The sequence below is a fragment of the Electrona antarctica genome (assembly GCF_951216825.1).
Source record: "Electrona antarctica genome assembly, chromosome: 21".
Taxonomy (NCBI): Eukaryota; Metazoa; Chordata; class Actinopteri; order Myctophiformes; family Myctophidae; genus Electrona; species Electrona antarctica.
This window is the reverse complement of record NC_136802.1, coordinates 23,124,654-23,139,908: the sequence shown is the minus strand read 5'-3', so window position 1 is coordinate 23,139,908 and position 15,255 is coordinate 23,124,654. Positions and strand designations below refer to the sequence as shown.

Sequence of the window (15,255 nt, the reverse complement as noted above, 5' to 3'; positions counted from 1 at the left end):
GGTCTGGCACATTTAGAACATTAACATTTAGCTCATTAACTGTACGGTACCGGTTACGGTACAAATTTCCATACCATACCGTACCGTACCGTACCGTACAAATGAAAATCAACTTGTTAGACATAATGTAGGAAATCCAACACGTTTCACTGCATCATAATTTTTGTAAATGTTACATTGTCACATATTAAAGCATTTTAAAGTGCACGTCGATTTGTCTATAGTAGACCCTGGAGAAAATATGTATGAAAATTCAAATGTCTATGACGTATTCATTTTTCTCAAAATATTTTCCTCCATATTTATATTGAATAAGTAAAATGTAAATGTTTTTTTTAATATTATACAAAAACACTGACAGGGCAGGATATAACACATCAGAAGCCATTAGAAAAACAGTCCATTAAAGTATATGGCCAAAGCTGTGATTTATTGATTGATTGATTGATTGATTGATTGATTGATTGATTGATTGATTGGTTGGTTGATTGATTGATTGAACGAACACTTTATTACAAAATAATTAAAAAGGATACAGACACAAGAAAGCCTCCATTATTGTGTAGACAAAGAAAGATGTTGGGATGGTGGTAACCATTTTAGCCCTATACTTTGACTTATGACGAATAGCAAAAATAGCCAATCTACAAGCTCACAACGTATCACATAATGAACATTTAGAAAAACGTTTTCTGTTAAACAAATATAATAATCTTCGCATGCCCAAAATAGGGACGCCAAGTTGAACGTGGTTAAGGTGACTTTGTGATTCTGTTCACATAGAGTGCTGGTGCTGAGTAGCACTATTTGTAGATCAACAGGAGAGATTATTATTAGAAGGAAAAAAGGTTATATAACTCTTGCTTTTTGTTCTGGACAGATTATCAGTTGTTCAGGAAAGGCCAGCCTCCGCTGGACAAATCTGCATTTCTTTTTTTACCTGTATGTTTATGATTTTATAGAAGAATGTATGACTATAATATAAACCTTATTCATATAATGACAGACAGCAAACCACAATAAATCTATAAATCCAAAACATTTAACAATGTCCCATTAGAAAAACTACAGCAGACGTGTGCTCCTTGACCAGTTTTGAACAGAGAAAGCCTTGAGGCTCTGAAGCAAGCAAGCACCTGTTCCCAAATATTACACAGGATTTTAGGATTGTTTTGATCATGACGATGAGGCCACAAAAACCTTTTAGCTTAGAATATCATGTTTCAACTAATTTGCATCTATGATTAGACTGGCTATACTGCAACAAGTCTAATATTTCTGATCGTACGCTAGCATAAAATCCTACCACTCGTAGCTCTATTTCCACCCTGAATCAGACACACTTTTGAATTTGGTGACATATGATCTGTCTGTAAGTTAATGCCATGTTAAGCTGTGTTGTGAACAAACAATAAAGTTAGTAAGTGACCCACCCTTATATCTTGTTACAGCATCAACAATGCAGAGCAGTTTGCCCAAAACAGTCAGAGGGTTATGTCCTGGGTCAAATGTCTCTTTATTGTCTTATATTTTCTTTAGATTTTTACTTTTACTTACTTGTTAATTGTAATATGTATGAATGAATTTTATTTGTATAGCACCTTTCCAAACATATAGTTACAAAGTGCTTTACAGACAGGTTATAAAACAGGAATCATATCGTATGATTATTGCAGAGTTGTAAATGTGGGCCAGACCTTCAAATAAAGGTCATGATTTGTAAAGATGGAGTCATGAATTATGACCTTTATCTGCTTGACCTATGCAGTACACACGTGTGGTTAAGCACTCATCCCTCCATCTACGTATAGTCTAAGCATAATTGATAGCCGTGATACGATGACCATCAACACTGCTTTATCAGAGAGACTGACGTCTGTGCACAATGATACGAGATGCACACGTACGCACGCACGCACGCACGCACGCACGCACGCACGCACGCACGCACGCACGCACGCACATTCGCACACACGCACACACACACACACACACACACACACACACACACACACACACACACACAATGATGGATCAGTGATCATCAATGATTCAGGGAGTAGCCATATCCCAGAATGTTGATCAGCAGTGAGTGAAGACATTGGTATTCAGATGGGGCATCAGAATAACAAGGTCATTTGCATCGGGGACGCTTCTTGGGGCGGTGGCCCTGCCGCCTGGAGGGGGGGCGGTTGCCGCCTTTGAGTGGAGTATGCATGGGTCTGCTCTTATTGTAATGTTTTGTGCCTATGATAACTGTATTGTCTGCCTTTTTAACATGTATTTATATACTGTATGGATGTATTTCCTGAATGGGAGTCAATCCAAACTCAAGAGTCATTATGGTTCATTGTCCTTGCCATGTCTTTGTATGTTCAATCTTTTTATTTATAATGATGTTGTGCCTGAGCTGTTTTTTTTGTTTTGTTTTTCTTTTCTTTTGTTGTTTGTTATTATGTTCTTGTTGTGTAATGTCTGTTTGTTGTCTTTAAGTTTGTTAAAAACCAATAAATATACTTTATAAAAAAAGAATAACAAGGTCATCAGTGTATGGCCTATGTAGTATAAGGTCTCTCTCACAAAACTACGTGGCATCTTAAGTGATGATAAAAGCAGGGCTTTTGCCTGTGTAAAGGCTAGTTTATCACACAACTGTTGTATGATAAACATTACAATTTGTTTTACTGAGAAATAATCCAATGGATTAAAAACAAACAAATACCGGTACACACACTAAAAAACAAAGTGAATTAATTCATGAATTAATTAATTAATGAGCCAAATACTTTTCCATGTGCGTTAAGATAAGGGTTAGTTTTGCACTCGTTTACATAATCACATGTGTGATAGGAGGAATGTGGCCGGACAAGACACCATGCAGACTGCATGGCCTGTCAGTGTCACTGTACAGGATATTACAGCCTCCCTACAGTGTAGTAGCGCACTCACTTGCACTTTGTAGTTAAAAGGACAGACAGACAGACAGACAGACAGACAGACAGACAGACAGACAGACAGACAGACAGACAGACAGACAGACAGACAGACAGACAGACAGACAGACAAGGAGAAGGTGAAAAAAGGTAGGCATGTATCTGTGGGTTTTTTTTCCTTAGAAGCACATGAGTGGATATATTTGAGTGGGAGGGAGGGAGGGAGGGGAAAACCTGCTGAGAAGATATATTATAGATGACAAGAATGGGAGGGTCGTCTGAAGGAGATAAACAAGCCTTGAGTTGAAGAAGGCATGGAAAGGGGCGTGGTAGACGGCATAAAGGGGGCGGCACTATACTGTATTCATACTGTATATTTAGGCTACTCAAATACTTTTCCTGCAAGTAGTAGGCTACAACAACACTGCTCGGATGTTTACAACTCTGTTCTGAACGACCCTAAAGAGCTTTTTTTTTGTTTTCTTTTTGTCATTTGCCATTTGAGGCTAACTTCATTCGGAAGAAGCTTTTGTTTTGAGCTAGGATGCTCTGTTCTCTCGAACTCATACCTGGAACAAGGAACCAGCTGTGAAAGCGTTTTGGCTGCATGTTAGCCTATATCCGAAGAAAAAAGGAAATAATTGCTGACTATAATAGCCCTACCATTGCAGAATATCATTGGACTATGTGACTTTGGCTCATTTTGACGAAAGGTTTGGCCACCTGTGAGTGTGTGAGAATTAATCTGGTTATTTATATCGCCTGCACTTTCTGTACCACATCCAATACAGTCGGGTCTTGTTCACTTTTTACAATACACGCACTGCGTTTTTTGTTTTGTTTTGTTTTTTATAGCAGCCTACATGTTTTCGTCGATTTCTATAATTTTTTTTATTGATTGGCGACCTTTTGTATAGGCTATTTTTAGACGGGTGCGAAAAAAGACACTAAGACAAAAAAAGACAATTGATCAGCGAGTCGCGTTTGAACACGCGTGTACGCGCGCTTTGCTGTGGCAGCACATTGAGACATCGTGATCAGTTGACTGACTTCAAGACAGACAGCATCAAGTGCTGAAGTGAACAGCCGGCCTCTCTTGTTGAAGCAGCAACATGACGGACGGTCCGAGGCAACGAGGGAGCGCATCGGGCTCTGCTGCCGGGGACTCCGGCAAGGAGTCCGGGGGAGATGGAGGTGGAGTGGCCCTGAAAAAAGAAATTGGTCTTGTGAGCGCCTGTGGTATTATTGTTGGTAAGTACGTGTCTCTACAACATTTTTGGCATAGCCTACTACTGTCTTGCATTATTTATTAAGATACAGTGTGTGTGTGTGTGTGTGTGTGTGTGTGTGTGTGTGTGTGTGTGTGTGTGTGTGTGTGTGTGTGTGTGTGTGTATGTGTGTGTGTGTGTGGAGAGATGCACAATCTTTTGGTTTTGTGAGCTATAGTTTTAAACTTAGGCTACATATTTGATGTGATAGCTCTGTTTACACATTTATTTATTCTATTTCATTACATGTGTTAGTTTTAGTTGTTTCGTTTATTTATTTATTAATTTTCACACTTATTGCGTGCGTGTGTGAGACAGACAGACAGACAGACAGACAGACAGACAGACAGACAGACAGACAGACAGACAGACAGACAGACAGGGCACAGGTTCAGTTGTCCATTGTGTTGTGAACTTGTGATGGTGCCATTTGCAAGGCATTCAATTTCAGGGGAACTGTTGGGAACTTGGGAATTGGGATCACATTTCAAAGGGTCTGGTTCAGGTGCAACACAACTGATAAGATACAGTGCAGACATTTATTGAGATTGAGTACGTTTGTAACGAGAGGGTGACAAAACTCTGGGTCTGTGTTAAAATATACCTGTTGCACCTTCATCAACCTGCAGTTGAACTGGAAATAGTTGATAACTGTGCTTTGCATGGTGAATAAATAAATACCAGTAGCTTTTCTTTTTTTTTTTACAGTTCACATTTCCTGTGAGCTCTCTTCAAATAAAAAAAGAATGGGTTTGGCCCTTTCTTTCTCCTCTCCCTGTAGTCATTAATCAGTAAACCTTTGATCACGTCTTTGTATCATGCATGAGCCAAATGCCACCATATAGACAGTCATCCTGCTAACAGGATTAGCTTGGTCTCAATGACATATAACCTGGTTTGATGTAGAGCACTGGTTCTCAAAGTAGGGTCCGGGGACCCCAAGGGATCCTTTGGGGGTTCCAGGGGGTCCCTAGCTGCGGCAGAATGAGAACACTTGAGCCCAATTTAAACGTTTGGCTATTTTCACATATAGTTTTGACAAATGTTGACATTTGACAACTCTCCTCTTAGGTATATAACTAGAGAGAGACAGTTATTGATCGTGCAGTGGAAGTTCAGTTGCAAATGACAGTACAGCAGTAACAAACACAAGGCAGATTCAGATGCAAAGTGGTACAGCTAAGGGTATAGCAACAAAATACTAATAACAGGTTACCATACTTGGACTACTGTATATATGTACACAGTAAGAACAGTATCAATACAGTAAAAGTAAAAGTAGTATAGTAAAAATCCAGTATCCATACAGTAATAATACTGGACATTAGGACAACAATGAATTGAGACAACTCCTTTTGGGGGTCCCTGGCACAAAATCCTTTCAAATGGGGCCTGTGGCAAAATACATTTGGGGGTCCTTGATGTGAAAATTCAAACCACTGATGAAGGGACATTGATATGGAAACCTGGCACTGGCAGCACAGTCAGTTCACTATCAGTGTAAAAAACAATCATCCCGCCCATTTTTACACGCTCCCAGTTAAATTGTTACTCAGACTCATATAGTGTATAGGCAGACAAAACCCTATTGTTCTGGTACAGACACATTACAACCTCTTTGCATATTAAACTATAGCATATTGAACTACTTGGATTAGTGATGGCTGTATAGTGTTATAGTAGAAGTTGTATAATTCAATGTAATTGGACAACTTTATGGTAGTACTAGTGGCTGGCTACTGGCTAGACTGGGCATTCTCCACGAGCAATTACAAGCTATTAGCTGCAGAAATTAAAACCTCATGTTCCACCCCATTAGTTTATATAGGAAATGGTGTCTGCAATGCAGTGGGTTGTCCAGGTAGGTCCCTCAACTGTGTGGTCTCATTGTTTGACCTTGGCCGCACGGAATCGGGCGGTGACTCACTCTTGTGTTTCCACGGTAACGGGCGTGAGGGGAAGATCGAGGTTGTCCCCAAGGGTTTTGGTGTAAGAGGGTAAGAGAGAGAGAGGCACAGAAAGAGAGAGGACAAGTGAGAGGAAAAACAGCAAGAAAAAAGGATGAGGGAGGTGGAGTGTGTGAGAGAGGAAGGAGAATGAGAAAGAGAGAGTGAACAGGAATAGTGTTATCTCCGTGACATGGTAAGGTTATAGAAAAAGTCCATACTATAGAAAGTAGGCTATATGAACCCTATATATGAACCCTCAGATCAACATATGGAATGTCAGAACAGGTCAGTTCCATATATGGAGATCTAAGGGTGGCAGTGGTGGCAGTGTCTTGAGTGTACAGGGTTTGATGAGGGCCCAGGTAGGGCCGGGCCTTAATTTTCGGGCCTGTTGAGAACTCTAGTTTTCGCGACAGCAAAAGGTCACATTTACTATGATATGATCACTGATTTACTATCATCCCTGATGATGTCATAGTGATGTCCCGAGACCTATGTCATAGTGATGTGACAAGACCTGGGCACAATATATGGGTGCTTTCCCCCATATATTGTATGGGGACGTATGGGGATATGTATGGGGATTTTGAGTGACAAGCTTTCCCCATGTATGGGGATTCTGAGTGATAAAAAAATGCAAGGTTTCATAGTTAACTGCGACCTTCGGTCGCAATTAAAAGTGAATTTCACTTCTAAATTGAGTGCAAAAGTATCTATGTTAGTAACACTGGTAAAAACACAAAATATCATCCTTTATTAACTGCAATTCAACACATGTAATATACATGCTCAAATGTCCATGTGGACTAGCATATATAGGCCAAACTAAAAGACAATTAAAATTACGAATTGGAGAACATAAAACCGCCATTCGAACCCAAAACCTTGAATATGCTATGGCCAGGCATTATAAAGCTGCTAATCATGGGTGCCCAGCATCCCTCAAATTTTGGGGAATAGAAAAAATAGAAAAAAAAACAGCCCCGCCACGGGGAGGTGATATAATTAACAAATTGCTCCGCAGAGAAGCACTGTGGATACATACACTTGACACTTTAGAGAACCTAATGGCCTGAATGAAGAACTGAGCCTTTCATGTTTTCTATAGTCATGCCCCTTTTTAGACGGTCCCTGAGGTCTTCATTTCTTGCTCTGAGAGTGTTTTATTGTAATGTTTTTGTTGTGCCCCTGCATTTTCCTTTTTCTATATATTTGGCCTCAAGGCCCTTAATTATGTATGAGCACTGTTGTTCCTAAATGTTTTAAACACCGTTTTTTTTCATAGCCACACTCTTAACTGTTTAGACTGCTGGTAGTAACTGGTTATTACATGTAACATGGCCTCTTGTCATTGGCTCATTGATAGCCCAGCCTGTATATAAAGACATGCCCAAATGCTGCCACTCTATGACTCTGATGAAGACCGCAAGGTGGAAACGTTAGTGGTTCTGTATACTTAGCACCTAATAAAAGGCTCTAAATGTCCGTGCTGCTCCAGTGTCCTCTCCTCCTCCTTCTGCAACGTATGTCCCTGTCCCTGTGAAGCACCGGATCAGCCGTTTCAGGCTTGAGGCGCGTTGGTAGACTCCCTTATATGTTGACCTGAGATCAGATTTTAAAAATGTCTGTTTGAAAATGACAGTTGTGACAGTCGTTCTTCGATTTTTCAAAAATAGCAGACCTACAAGCTCGTAGCGCGCCACTCGGTGAGCTTGTAGATCTGCTATTTTTCAATAGCTAAAGCATAACATAATGCTAACACCAAAAGGGGTTCCCGCCCAAAATGGGTTAGTATATGAACAATTTGGCAAACAATTAATCGCTTAATTGATGCACTGTTAATTCGAATAATTAGAAGCTCTCTCCTTTATAAGGTTGTGTGTGTATGGGTTTCATTGGATTCTTGGCCATCCTGAGTCTTTGAGATTTGATTCCTTCGGCCACATTTAGCTCACGTTGAATGCACGAGAAGCGATGGGGGATCAGGTGACTTGTCTCAATCACTCAACTGAAGCTTTGTTCTGTGAGCGGCCCGCTGAATTTCCTTGAAGTGGGCTAACAACATAAAAAAAAAAGTTTTATGGGGCTATGGTACAGCACAGGCACTCAGGCAGTCACGTATCCACAATCGACATACACAGGGACATGCACGCACACGCACACGCACACACACACACACACACACACACACACACACACACACACACACACACACACACACACACACACACACACACACACAGGAATCAGGATCGTACACGTACAGTAGGTGAACTTTTGACCACTTGGAATAGATTCCCTGATAATGCTGTTTTATTAGCTGCTCCGGCTTTAGCCATGGCTGAACTAAGCTTTATTCCTTTTCACAGACGTCATTTTAAATGAACTTGATTCAGAGAGCTCTTTAACATTACAGCTATTTAACTAACTGATTTTCTTTTTCACAAATTAAAGCTTGTAGATAGGCTATATGCTTTGGTGCAACACAATTGTACGATGAAGTATGAAATAGGGCTTAAGTAGTCATTCAGACTAATCAAATTGGGTTGATTCTAAACAATCTATTCAGATTTATTTTGGACAGATTTGTTGATCTAAAAAGTGTGCTTCTCGAATTATTCGATTAATCGAAAGAGGGATCAATAATATTGATATTAATATAAAAGAAAATAATCGACAGTTGCAGCCCTAAATAGCACTGACATTTAACGGTAACATTGTGGGATTTGGACAGCCATGAAAGAAGAGAAAGAGAAGGTCATTCAGCTCACGAAGCAATCTTATCAAATCAACAAACCCAATCTCCTTGGGTGAGATTATGTCATTTTCTATGTCTGCTGCTTGTTTGAACCCATTACAGCCAGCCTGTCTCTGTACACGTACTGTACAGGCTGAGGTGATACACCAGGGTTCTGGCTGCAGGCCCAGAAGCAGGTCATCCCACTTTTAGGAATTTGGAAGAAAGTGTATCAGGCTGATTAGGGTATTAACATGTAATTATAAGTCCATGGCTGTTAATAGAATATCTTTGTTCAGTTTAGGAGGGCTGATCCAAAGCATTAAACCCATTTGTCTAATGTGGCATCAGTCTCGGTAAGCTTCAGCAGCTAAACCTCTTGCCATAGTGTGTGTGCAGTGCACTGCTAATAAACCGCAAAGTGAAGGGGAACAGAAATCTGCTCTGAACGCTGTTTTAAAACCAAAGCGTCACATGAGGTCCCGTGTTAAAATGGCTATACAATAACATTCACTACAACATACATGCCGGGCAACTGGCGGCCCGGGGGCCACATGTGGCCTCCACCTTCACTTAATGTGGCCCGCAGGTTGATGTCACAATATTGATATATTGTTGATTTCAGCTGTTACAATTCCAAACATGCACACATGACCCGCTTTAATTACTTCAGTATATATACAGTATGTAGCTTAAAGGACCACTTCACCACTTTTCAACCTATCTTAATATAATAGGTCCTCAATAATAATCATGATAAAATGGCCCGATTTCTTTCTACTCAGTCTGTGTCTCATAGGAGGTCTGTGGGCAGGTTAGAAACCGTCCTCCAGTGACATCATCATCACGATTTAATTATCGTGAGAACGATGGCTTCCATTTTCGCATTGCAACTTTTCAGGACGAGAAAGCCTGCAGTTTCTATTAGCTTGTATTCCCCATCGATGATGTCACTGGAGGACGGTTTCTGAACTGCCCACATGCAGCCCTCCTATGAGACACAGACTCAAATGCGCCATTTTCTCATGATTATTAGTGAGGACCTATTACATGAAGATAGGTTGAAAAGTGGTGAAGTGTTCCTTTAATGACTACTATTAAAATGTTATTGTCTTTTTTATGTCCAATGTATTTGTATTTAGTTCTTAAAGTTAACATAACTACAATTATAGAAAGAAATAATTCAGAATTTCAATTCAAATATAGGAAATATAGCTGATCTACAAGCTCAAAACGTGTCGCACTGCAACACGTTTTGAGCTCGTAGATCAGCTATTTTTTCTACGACAGAAATATGCAATGTGGAAATATAGTGGCCCTCTCCATCGTCAAAGTTGCCCACCCCTGCACTATAAGATATACAAATATCCTACTGTAGTTTAATGCAGAGGCCTACAGTAGTGAGAACAGGAGAAGAAAGAGTTCCTCTCAGGTGACAGAGGTGACAACGAAACGACATGGAAAAGTATGACACCTTTTTCCATGGCCTCAAACGAGAGTTTCTGTGCATTTATTTGTCAAGGTCAGCATTGGGGGGGGGGGGGGGGGGGGGAGCAAAATAGAGGCCTCTGCTCTGACAATAAAGGTCGCATGGATACCTCGTTGAGGGGGACAGTTTGACAGAAGTGACTTTTAGAAAGGGGTCATGTTCACTCCTCGTCTGGTCCCAGCTAGGGAAGTAAAGGGACGAACAGGAAACATGGGAGTTCCACCGTAGTCAGCATGTGAAACACACGAACCACACACACTTGTACGCATATACGTGGACACACTTAAGAGGCACACTTACACAAACAAAAGGATGCAGACGCACGCATGTGCGACACACGCGCACACGCACACACACACACACACACACACACACACACACACACACACACACACACACACACACACACACACACACACACACACACACACACACACACACACACACACACACACTGACAGACAGACACAAGCAAAAATGCATTCATTACACAAACACCCGACTGCAGACACACAAGTCTAAATACTGCAGACTGATTCAAACCAGTCCAAACCAGTGCCTTTGCTGTAGTCAACTTTTTTTCTGTTGCTTAAGCATAGGGAATCAGACGCACATAGGAAAAGTGCTGAGTCCAAAGCACAACCATCTTTTTCATAGACGTCAAAGGTCATACACCAAGGACCACCACTGCCACAATAAAGATGTCAATGCAGTTAGAAAATGTCCAGTTTGTTTATCACCCCTTTACCTTTTACCTACAAACGGAGTTACATAAGTGAAAGCAGCTAACCTCACACACTGGAAACGTGATGCATATGGAACTTTTTAAGATTGGGTGATGTTGCAATGTCCTGTACTTTCTAGGAAGTACTGGCTGTACCATGTAAGGAAAGATGTTGCAGTGTGATTTGTCTGTCCTTCAAATTAACAGGAGGACCTTTTTTTTCAGAGTAAGGATTCTTTGATGTTTGCTTTGAGGCATTGTCTGTTATGGTACACAGTAAAATCCAGAGTGTTAATTAAACCCTGAAATTGTAAAACTCGAGTCAATTTATAAAATGTAATAGTTGAGAGTTAATAGTTGAGAGTTAAATTAAAGGAAGTATGCTTTAGTCGGGTGGCATAATGTTGATTAGTACCCCACTGCTATACAATTAACAGCATATGCGCACGCACGCACGCACGCACGCACGCACGCACGCACGCACGCACGCACGCACGCACGCACGCACGCACGCACGCACGCACGCACGCACGCACGCACGCACGCACGCACGCACGCACACACACACACACACACACACACACACACACACACAGACACACACACACACACACACACACACACACACAGACACACACACACACCTCATGATGTGACATTATCATCTTTAACCTTTGTACAGTGCGAAGTGCGAGCCCATTCAGTGCCTATCATCTAATCATGCTGTTACGATACAACGACATGCAGCCTTTGACCCTGACACTTTATTGTTGTCTGTTTATGCACACACAGTCACTTCACTTACGCATGCATCTGATTGGAAGCTTCTGACCTCTGACTCTGTCCTGTTCTTGTTTGGTTAGAATGAATGAACCTGTCATTTGAATCCGTTTTGAGCCTGTAGTATAGGCGGCATCTTTCATGTCAAACCTGAATCCTCTCTCTCATGCACTCTCACCCTCTCACGCACGCACGCACCCTCTCACGCACGCACGCACGCACGCACGCACGCACAGACGCACACACACACACACACACACACACACACACACACACACACACACACACACACACACACACACACACACACACACACACACACACACTTTTGGATCCTATGTAAACTGCCTTACACTCTGATGATTATTGAGCTTGTCGGGGCATAATTTGCCTCCCTCCCCTCTCCTCTTATCCCAACATCCTTGCACTCTGTCACCTCTCTCTCTCCCTCTCTCCCTCTCTCTCTCTCTTAATCTCTCTCTTTCTCTCCCTCTCCCCGTTTCTCAATTCAATTCAATTCAATGGAGCTTTATTGCCAAAGCAAAAGTGGAACAAAACAATCAAGATAAAACAATAAAATAAACGTGTAAACACACACACACACACACACACACACACACACACACACACACACACACACACACACACACACACACACACACACACACACACACACACACACACACACACACACACACACACACACATACACACACACACACACACACACACACACACACACACACGGTCCTGATGTCTGCTCTAGCTGTTTTACACTTTGGTCTGAAGGCCTGTCTTGACTTGACTTAAATCAACCATTTTGCACATCAATGGCTTTTGTTCTGACCAGGGTGTCGGTCAGACTGTTCCTGTCCCTCAGCTGTTGTTGTTTGTTATTATGGTCATGTTTTTCCATCACAGTCTCACCGACACCAAACTATTTAGAATAGGAACCCTGCAAAGCCATACAGGCTCTTTCTCTTTCTCAGATTAGAGTGGTAGAGGCGGGAAAGAATCCCATTTTGAAGCATTCCAATGAGGTCCATAGGCTGATGGGGAAATCCCAATATAAACAGGGGTACTCTTCTATATGGGACAACCCACCTATCTTGATAGGTAAACATTTTGTTGGGAGCCTTGGCAGAGGAATGGCATGTGTGATTGATGATTTATATAAGGATGCAAACTTTTAAGTCATATCAGGAGTTGGGGACTCAATTTAATTTGATGGGGAGGGCTGAATTTTGGAAATATCTTCAACTAAGGAGTAGTGTGGGAAGTGCAACAAACAAATCATTTCCAAAGTTGGGTGGGCCACTAGGGATATATATTACTATTAGAAGCAAAATACCCATTACAAAATCATACATATAGATTCTACCTGTTAAGCTGTTTAGGATGGACTTGGTAGAAGACAAAAGATGTTGGAAATGTAAGGGAGAAACTGGAACATTATAGGCTTACATGCTTTTTGGGAATGTCCTCTGGTGTTACCCTTTTGGAGAGAAGTACAGAGGAAACTTGGAGAATGGTTGGGACATGAAGACTACCAGAATCGCCAATGTCTTCTGGGAGATCGCACGCTTTTGCCCCAAGGGGTCACCAAGGGCAAGGGACAACAAACATGCATGATGCATTAATGAGTGACTGCAGGCCTTATATCACTGCAGCCAGGCTGAAATTGAGAAACTGGAAGAGCTCGTGGTCGTAGAACGCAGTACCACACCGTGGTACCAAAACAAATTGTGACGTGCACACGCAGGTACGGAACGGTGCACGCGCATGCACTATAGTCTAGAACGCATCCACCATTCACACCAACTGTAGCCAATCACTGCCCATCTCCATCAAAGTCACTCCCCCTAGTTGTGTTATGTTCTAGTAATTTTCTTTTAACCATTTTGTTAATTTTTGCTTCATTTACTCAAATGGTCAGATCATAACATATCTTTCTCATTCTGAGTCAATAAAACTGTTCTGCTGGTGACTATAACGTCAGTGGTGACTGTAACGTTGCACCGGTGCGTGTCACGTTAATAACGGCCCTCCTCAAACATGTCCCTCTCCCAGGCAACATCATCGGTTCCGGCATCTTCGTCAGCCCAAAGGGAGTGTTGGAGAATGCCAGCTCTGTGGGCCTGGCTCTCATCGTATGGATCGTCACTGGCATCATCACCGCCATCGGTGCACTGTGCTACGCTGAGTTGGGTGTCACCATCCCAAAGTCTGGAGGCGACTACTCCTATGTCAAGGACATCTTCGGAGGATTGGCTGGGTAAGAGGACACTAGAGCACACACTGTAGGGGTAAAACGTGAATGAATGAACCGTGTTTCGCATGGTGACTCTCAAGTTTCTGTTTTGCGATCCGATTCTAACCACTTAATCCAATATACAATATACTGCCCGGGGTCTCCCAGGGATCTATACTAGACCTTTATCCCCTCTCTACGCCAAATCTATTATTCGAACATAGTGGTGCACATAGACATATAAAAGGCTAGATGGCGCAAGGCGGAGTTTCCGGCATCATTCCCGGCGCCCATCTTGCTACAGTGAACTTTTCTGGTACGGTAGCTGGTGATCAGCTCAAACAAAAATACTCTTAACTCCCTGAAATATGACAGATTTACAAACGGTTTGGTTTATTACAAATGTTATCAACGTGGCTATGATTCAGGATGCTTATCTGCTTAATGTTATTTTTATATGAAACTCCATTATGAGTATGCAGTATCATCTGACGTGTATAACAAACCAAACCATTTGAAAATCGGTTGGCAAGTTGTGGTTATTTAAAAAGTAGACAGACACAATGTTATGAGTGGGCGAGCTACCTGAAGCAAGATGGCCGCTACGTGACGACGTCGCTCTCCATTGGCCCACAGCGCGGGCGAGCCATCTAGCCTTTCTTATCTATTGTGGTGCATGTCTCTAGGTTACATTTAGCCAGGCATATTTGCAGCTTGGGAGTCGACTAGGGTTGTGTATATCAGTCTTGGCTCTAAGGTACATGAGGACTGGTGAACCCTCAACAAACTTTTTTTCATGACTACTGTCTGAAAACAACGCCCTGTATGACCCAGTTTTGAAAAATGAGGGCCTCTCTTACAATTAGATTTAAAACGACAGGGATTTAGGCGAACATACCAACATGTCTCCTTTCATCCCCATGAATGAGAAAGCCCCACGATCTAGGTCAGACCACCTAATCCAGAGCAGGGCGGTCGCTGTATCTCCTGGTCAAGTACAGTAGTACTGGTTTTAACAAAGCCCCAGTAAGGCTATCCAACGTTGAAGCTGCCACTACCTATTGGCGAAAAGTGGAACTGCAGCACGTTCATGGAGGTGGATGGACGGACGGACGTTCAGTGAC

At 41.9% G+C, this 15,255-nt stretch overlaps 1 protein-coding gene across 1 annotated transcript in view; it reads left to right on the top strand.

Annotated features, from left to right (window-relative positions):
- Nucleotides 1-3,358: 3,358 nt before the first annotated feature.
- Nucleotides 3,359-15,255, top strand: part of slc7a8a (solute carrier family 7 member 8a) — a 32,761-nt gene continuing 20,864 nt past the window's right edge. Inside the window, exons 1-2 of the mRNA XM_079491403.1 lie at nt 3,359-4,184; nt 13,951-14,155. Coding sequence (XP_079347529.1) covers nt 4,046-4,184; nt 13,951-14,155 — 344 coding nt within the window. The 5' untranslated portion in view covers nt 3,359-4,045. The remainder of the gene's footprint in view (nt 4,185-13,950; nt 14,156-15,255) is intronic.